Raw genomic sequence first — 8,249 nt, 5'->3', positions numbered from 1 at the left:
CCCACCCCCGCAACCTTTGTGAGGATAAAGCGGATCAGAAAATGGATGGATGGATATTTCTAAAGGCATTTCCAGTGGGTTCTTGGAAAAATTCACCCCTTCAAAAGGGGTCCCTGGACTCACAAAGTTTGAGAAGCACCGCCGTAAGGTGCCAATGTGGAATGAGCCTATTGAAGTGGACCAGCACATTTCTCGCCTTCTGGGGTCGATTCACAGGCAAAACACGGCCAGCGTGTCGGGGGGGAATACTAAGCTGACTCACTGTTCAGGCCCCCTTTGTGTTGAAAGCAATTATCACGGTCTCGCTGACACCACATCGATCTAATTACCTCATCCCCCTGGGTCGCGACGCCCGCGTGGACACATACTGTACTTGGGACAGAGCAATGTCCCGCTTTGGCACCTTCTTTTTGAAAGGCACGGAAGAATGAAATCCCCGCTCTATTGTTACACCTCCGACTTCACCGGGAATGCGCCGTGAAAGCCGCTCGTGTGCGAGGGAATGTCAGAAAGGCAGAACAGAGGTGTTACGTTTGACAAGGCGACACTTACTTCTCCCACCTTGTTCTGTTGAAAGCATTTTTTTTTCTTTTATACGTCACACCAGTCTGGTGTTGCCATGTATAAAATTGTCAGATGACAGGACGACACTGATAGCGTCGTGGTACGCAGCCCCTGTTCATTGGCGTGAATGTGAATGGTTGCCTTTTTTTTTTTTTTTCAAATCTTCTCAAAGTCTCTTTATGTCAAGGTAGCATAAGGTGAAGCTCCAGCAGAAGATGACGGACAGAATAAGGACTGAGTCTATACCATACAAGTAAAGGGCAAAGTGTAACTCGAATCGATGAAAGAAACCAAATCTAAAGTACACCAGCTTAGAAATAGCAACGGGACCAAGAGGAACAGGAAGCTCTACTTATGTGAGCAACCGCCAAGAAGGGGAAGAAAACGCCAGAATACAAATGATATAAAGCAAAGTAGCACACAATGAGCCAAAACAGGACATCGGGGAGTGCTGGCGAGTTGGCAATAGTCCGGCGTCTCTCTCCTGTTTCTCTTCCACTTAAAAATCTGGCTGACCACACTACCGGGCAATTGGAATTAAAAAAAAAAAAAACAGACGGATAACAGGGTCATGACAGTGCCACAAATTTGAAATGTATCGTCCAAAAACCAAGGGCCTATATTTTGTCTTTTGCCCACAGTCCAGTGATTTCTATGACTCATTCACTCCCATAGACGTTTTTAAACGTCTTTTCAGACTTGGTCCAGAATTAGCTGGTACTGAATGAGTTCAGGATAAGTGGTAGAGAATGGGTAGATTGGATGCTACGCTGCGCAACGTCCTGCTTTTCCGCGTTCTGTTTGGAAGGCAAAAAAAAATCGCATAAATATTGTAAACGCAGGATCTTCCGTTACAACTCCGACACGGACTTGCAAGCTAAGCGGCTGACCGGGTGGCAGGCGGTGAAGACAAAGTATATGACTGACGTACATTTGAAACAGCCGGCGGTGGCCAGGCGGGGGGTGGGGATCACGAGGGGAAATCAATTATTGCTCAAAGTCGGCTCGGCAGGCATGTCGCAGCCATGCCATAGATTAGAATCCCCTGAGATGTATCCCTTTAATTTCAGAGCACTACAACTTCTGGAGTATACGTCCGATAAAATCAGGAATCCGGCAGCTGCCGAGCTGAGGTGCTCAATCAGAGTCACCGCTTCCTATCCGGACCTCAGCTCTCGCCTGCCTGACACCGCGCCCCACCCCCCGCACCCCATCCTCCCGAATGCCGCCGACTCTCATAAATCACCGCAACAAATGGGGTGCATATTTGGCAAAACAAAAGACGGGAGAAAAAGGCTCAACATGTGGATGATGAATCAGGGAAATAACCGTGCGCTGTAATTTTTACATCGAACCGGGAGAGAAATGAAAGAAAAGGTCATTTGGTAGACATTTTTCACTTTCCTGGCCTGATATTGAGACACTTCTGTTATTTGTCTGCTGCTTCTGTCAATACAGTGAAGGAGAGCAGAAACTCGTTTTTGCCGCACGGCATTTTCTTTTTCGATTGGAGTTGTGGAGACTCGAAGCATCCGGTGTTCTTCATGTTCACGTTACTAAATGCAGATTATGCAACAGTTAGTTCCAACCAAGCAGTATGATTGGATAAGAATCTTTCAACATATTGTAATTGTGAAAATGGGAGCGAGCACTCGGCCATCATGCTAACGCCACGCTAACAAGCGCACGGTCGTCATGTCAGTTGGCTTCATTTTGCGTTTCTGGGTTATTTTATGTAACTTTTGCTCGTTTTGGGGTGCCCACTAACCAACTTGTTGTGTGGATGTGAAACAGTAAAACAAACTTCATCTGCTTCATTTTATCGCCACTGTTGGCTTTGGCTAGTTAGCATTTGCGCTAATGAACAGACTAAAATTTATTTTACTCAAAATAAGAAAAACGGATCATTTTACAGTGATCTCTTATTTTTCCACAACTATGTGTGTTTTTTTTAATGAGACTATGTCTTCCCGACTGAAAAACAATAAAATAATGATTAGGAAAGTAGTAATTGGTATTTTTGTTTCACAAATTGTGAAGCCGCCACATGCACACCAGCGTCCTCACATTTCATGTAAATTTGTTGGTGTGTGTGTCTTGACAAGTAATTTATTCAGACTGATGTAAAATGAGTTTAAAATGTTATTAAAGTATCTTAAGATTATCGGATACTTGAGTTTAAAACAATGCATATACTTTCTAGGCCATTCGAATAATTATTTGGGGATCTTCGCCATTCGATCGCGAAGAACGTTGTCCTACGTGCACGCCGCTGTAGGTTTCTGTGCATGTTGTACATTGAGAGCACCATCACGTTAGCGAGGGGGAGGCGTTATGGCCCACTTATTCTTAAAGCACATTTACGGCAGCGCTGTAAGAGCGCCGTTGCACTTTATGAGTGGCCTGCCACTGGGTCCGCCACAACATGCTTGATTACATCATTACAGGGATCGTCTGCAATCATGCTGTTGAACTATATACAAAAACAAGCAAGCAAGCAAAAAAAAAAACCTAACTAACAAACAAACCAGCATTTGCATAAAAGTAGAGTTCTCAATTGGGAACAGACAATAAGTTTGAAAAACAGTCAAGTGATATGAAATGTAGCCGCGGTGTAGTGTGATGAGAGTGAGGAGCTCATTAGCGCCGGTGTCCCACGCTGAGGCGGCGGAGCAGAGGCTGTTCTGGCGAACAATTGTTAAGATTTGTGCATCCTGTTTTGTTCTCATTAATGAGATTGGCTTTTGCCTGTGTGTTTGTGAAGCGCAGAGCATGTAATAGACGCCGTCGGCTTGCGATTTACATGACAAAGGCAGATTTTCTGCATAGCATTTACATAACCTGTGGGGAATTTTAGTTTTTTTTGTTTGTTTGTTTGTTTGTTTTTTTCTTTTTACACTTCAAACTGTCATGAGAGGAAACAGCGTCAACTCTGGCGATTGTATCCTCGGTTTACTACGACACTGTTGGGCCTCAACCAATGACTTTTCAAGTGTGAAATGACCAAAGGGAAAGTCAGTGGTGGAGGTATGACTTTACGATGAAGTCAAGCAAAGCAGGAAAAAAGACGTATTTTGATTTAAAATTAAAAAAAAAAAAAAAAAACAGTTCGCCACCTATATACACAAATGATGAATCTCCCGTTTTGAGCGCCCTAGAAAAGCTCCTGTGCCTCCAGCTGCTGTGTGAAGGTGCTCTTCCTGTAGTTACTGGCTACATTTGCTCAAACACCTGCCCCCTCCCCCTTAAACCACCTGCCGTAAACAGCGTCTTCTGCCCGGGCATTTGTCCACGGTATCCACTAACTGCCGTGATCAGCCAAGTAATTAATTGCTTAATAATTACTGGGGCTATTTGGTGGTGCTCCATACTGACGTGTTGCCTGTTCACACAGTGATAGGAAAAGACATTGTACATAAAGAAAAACCAAAGCAAGCAAGACTGATGGTCCAGCTGCCGTGCTACTGTTAACTCTTTCAATAACGGCCATTATAAAGAAAAAAAGAGAGAGAGAGTTTTGAATTTGCCAGTTTAGAGCATTCTGACTGATCTTTCAAGGCTCACAGAAAATTTATTTATGCAAACGCAGAAAGTACAAAATGAAATGTCAACATCTGAACAGTCCTTCTCGAAAATACCAACAGCATCATTGATGACAAAATAATGTGTTTACAAATAATCACTAGTAGACCAAGTTTATATTTGACTAACTTGACAAACTATTTGCACGCTATTTAGTAGTAGTAGTAGTAGTATTAAGTAGTGTGTGTGTGTGTACAAACACTTTGATCGATCACAAGCTGCTTGTAACGGTCGAATTTCCAGAAATGTTCACCAGCGCCCATATTGTTTTGATATGCGGTGATCTCATCCTAAATCGACCCAATGCTACCATCTGCTGGCCATTGTTATTGGGGGTTTTTGCGTTTGTTTGTTTTTTTTGCTCACATCACCATCTGAATGACAAAACCAGAGGTACTCAAGACTTTCGTCCGCCCATTCCCAAATAAAAATCGCAAAGTGCAGTCTAACTGTGTGCATGGGTGGACAGGTGCAATTCAAAAAATGGGCGTTTGCACCGTCGTGGGAGTGAACACAGCCGACTTAATTCCTGGCAGATCAAAGCAACAGCCCGTATAATCTTTTAAATTCAGCGCATGTGAGTTGTACGGTCGACATAACAGAAGCGCAATGGACTCGCTGACATCAGCATGGAACACTCACATGAAGTGGTGTTTTGGAAAGATCATTCTTCTTTTTTTCCCCCGCAAGTTAATGAATACATTAATTTCCCCAATTGGTCACATACTAAAGTATTCACAGCGCATAGCTTCAGCGGTAGTAGCTGGCTAACATGCTGAGTTAAGCGTGTATCCTTATTGCTGATAAATTAAACATCATTGATAATTATCATAAACATCTTGATGATCTCGGGGGTTCATCAGATACTAAAAGCTGTAGGAAGTTCCAGTCTACCAAAGTACTACCCAGCGATCCGTTATGATTCTATTAGCCTTCTGTTCTTAACTGACACTTATCAGACAGCTGAGACGAGTCCCCAGGATTCATTATGTCACTGTGATTGTTGCGTATCCGTCAGCGGGCTAATTGCGCTGCCCATCACAGTAGTTAGCCCATCAGGCCCCGGGGGTAAAGTGCAAGCGAGTATCTGCCTGCCAACAAGGTCAACCTTGATGTCACTTCTTTTGGCTGCGTCCCTTTTTTTCATCCAGTTAGCCTTTTTAATGTTGTGTTCAGGGTTGTCAAAGAATGCGCATGGCCCCTAAAAACGCCAAACGTTTTTTTCTTTCTAAGGTTTACGCTGAAGTCGGTCATGTTAGCGGGCAAATTGCCCGACCTTCTTGATTTCATATTCCTGCTCTGACCGTCTTGAAATATAGTGCATGGTCATGGAGTGAATAAATTAACACAACACAGCAGATCAATAGCAATACGGCAAAAGAAAATGCGGTCTAATGATGGATTTATTCCACGCTGGAATACGCGCAGTTAATCATGGCCTGCTTGGCCTCTGCCTGCTTGCATTTGGTTAGAATTAGGATGCACACTTCTCTCGGGCCGGGCAGATTTAATCGGTCAGAGAGTTCAAGTCGGGTGCTGCTACAAAAATGTCACACAATGACCAGCCCGGGATTAGAGTGACGGATGTGGACGGTCCTAGGTCGGGTGAAGCCACCCGCACGCACGCAAAGACCCGTGAAGGCTCTTTTTAAAAATGGAAATATAATCTAGTCGGGGGGGAAGCCCTTTGACTGCATGCGTCAGGGTTGTCAAAGAATGCGCATGGCCCCTAAAAACCCCAAATGTTTTTTTCTTTCTAAGGTTTACGCTGAAGGCGGTCATGTTAGCGGTCAAATTGCCCGACGTTCTTGATTTCATATTCCTGCTCTGACCGTCTTGAAATATAGTGCATGGTCATGGAGTGAATAAATTAACACAACACAGCAGATCAATAGCAATACGGCAAAAGAAAATGCGGTCTAATGATGGATTTATTCCACGCTGGAATACGCGCAGTTAATCATGGCCTGCTTGGCCTCTGCCTGCTTGCATTTGGTTAGAATTAGGATGCACACTTCTCTCGGGCCGGGCAGATTTAATCGGTCAGAGAGTTCAAGTCGGGTGCTGCTACAAAAATGTCACACAATGACCAGCCCGGGATTAGAGTGACGGATGTGGACGGTCCTAGGTCGGGTGAAGCCACCCGCGCGCACGCAAAGACCCGTCCGTGAAAGCTTTTTTTAAAAATGGAAAGATAATCTAGTCGGGGTGGGGAAGTCCTTTGACTGCATGTGAGTGAAATGCCGACTGGAGCAATTTCAGGGATTGTGTGTCACAAGAGATATGCGATTCCCTCCCAGCTTCCATCTGGATCAGTGACTTATTAACATAAAGAACAAGCCAGGAAACACAAAGTGATGCGTGTGACAGCCGCACAAAAGACAAGTCGTCAAAGTTTGGAAATGCTGGAAGACAAGACACATCTTCTGACATCCTATTAAGACTAGAAAAATACTTCTAGTGCCTTATAGTGTATTGGATAATAATGAAATGGTGATTTAACATCAGATAAACGGCAATAGCTTGTGCCTCTCGGACTATGTTCCCTTCTCATTGTCTTTTGTCTTGTGTTTTTGGCTCATGCCAAAAATGGTGCCTAGCAAAAAGTGATCAGGTCCACGAACTAGCTAAACGCTACATTGCTTCCGAATGTTTTCAATGTCAACTCTTATTGTCTTTTCTCTGCTGTATGGGGCAGTAGAGCCAAGAAAACGGCATAGCGAGTGGCCACAAATTCTACAAGTGACCACATCAACAATGCTAACTAGCTATAGCTCACTCACTTCCTCTAAGTGTGTTCATGCTGTGTCTCCCTGTTGTTTATCTGCTGTATTGTGCACTAGAGCCAAGGAAGTGGCAGAGCCAGTGTGTCTTAGGCCACAAATTCTATCTAACAACGAGGGAACACGCCAGAAACACTCACGAGCAAATAGTTTCTGCCCAAGGCCCACTGTAGTCGAGCTAAGGAATCAGCATACTCACTATTTATTATGCCATGAATTCTGCCAAACGACAAGTTAGCGAAAACCTTAAATTAGCTAATAGCGGCCACCGATGTTCTCTTTTGACACTCGAATGGGTACAGAGCAATGCAGTAGTAGCAGCAGGCTAGCAATTCGGTTTTGTCAGAATTATGAATAAATGATCAAAAATTTCAGGTTCCACTGACCGGTATTAATTTTATGATTTTTATGACCATATTTTTTAAAAAAATCTAAATCTTGTAGGGTATGTTTGGCGCCGCAGCTCCAAACACAACAAGCTTTTGGAATCATTTCAATTCCGTTCAGCGGTAGACAATCACTCTTCTGGCATCCAGAAATATGGTGCCAATGTCACGTTCTCATTTTTGTGACAGTGAAAACGTAACCAGTCAGAGCGCGTGCTAGAAAGACTTGGTCTAATCCCTTTCGCGCTCTGCTTTCGTTGCAGCGTGGAGTTGGACTTTAAGCTGCAGGAGGACAAGCTGCAGCCGCTGATGAAGAGACTTTGCCCCCAGGACAGCCAACAATGTCCCTCCCTGCCTTACTCCAACGAAGTCTTCACATCCACTCCCAAACGCAAGTCCAAGTCTGACTCTAAGAAGCACGCCCGCTGGAAACTGTGGTTCCTTTGAATGGAACATGAATGCTTTGGAAACGGCCTTTTATCGGGCGCCCTAATATCCCGTGCTCGTCTCAAAACGGATAAACGAATATTCCGGAGGAGGAATCAAGCCAAGAGGATGGATAAGAGTACAGTAGAGAACCGTTCATTTTTGCGGGGTTCTGAGCTGAGACTGCACGTCAAGTCAGCGGGGAGAAAACAAAACACACAAAAAAATAAATATATCTTTCAAACTATGCCAAACGTTTTTCTGGCTCATTAGCTGGAGAGGACGGATGAACACCTGCAAATCTAGGTGAGCCTCGCAATACATTTTTTGCACAAATATTCCTTTGCTGTGGCGAAATGGCAGACGCTGGTCAAACTTGTTTGGATTGAAAATCCAATTCTTCCATCTAAAATTCTATTTCAATATGCGTCCGAGTCCAATTTTTCTTTTCCTTGGGACCTCTTAGCGGTCATACAAGTGTAAACACTTTTTTAAAAAAGGGCGTTCG

General features: G+C 44.0%; 1 protein-coding gene across 2 annotated transcripts in view; it reads left to right on the top strand.

Annotated features, from left to right (window-relative positions):
- The window catches only part of insyn2ab (inhibitory synaptic factor 2Ab), a 36,549-nt gene that overhangs the window by 26,814 nt on the left and 1,486 nt on the right, over positions 1 to 8,249 (top strand). For both annotated transcript variants that reach the window (XM_019859930.1, XM_019859929.1), the window contains exon 5: positions 7,579 to 8,047. In XM_019859930.1, coding sequence (XP_019715489.1) covers positions 7,579 to 7,762 — 184 coding nt within the window. In that variant the 3' untranslated portion in view covers positions 7,763 to 8,047. The remainder of the gene's footprint in view (positions 1 to 7,578; positions 8,048 to 8,249) is intronic.

This window comes from Hippocampus comes, unplaced genomic scaffold (genome assembly GCF_001891065.2).
Source record: "Hippocampus comes isolate QL1 unplaced genomic scaffold, H_comes_QL1_v1.1 scaffold39, whole genome shotgun sequence".
In the NCBI taxonomy this organism is placed as follows: domain Eukaryota; kingdom Metazoa; phylum Chordata; class Actinopteri; order Syngnathiformes; family Syngnathidae; genus Hippocampus; species Hippocampus comes.
The sequence above is the reverse complement of the archived record's forward strand: the minus strand, read 5'-3'. Positions and strand labels throughout refer to the sequence as shown.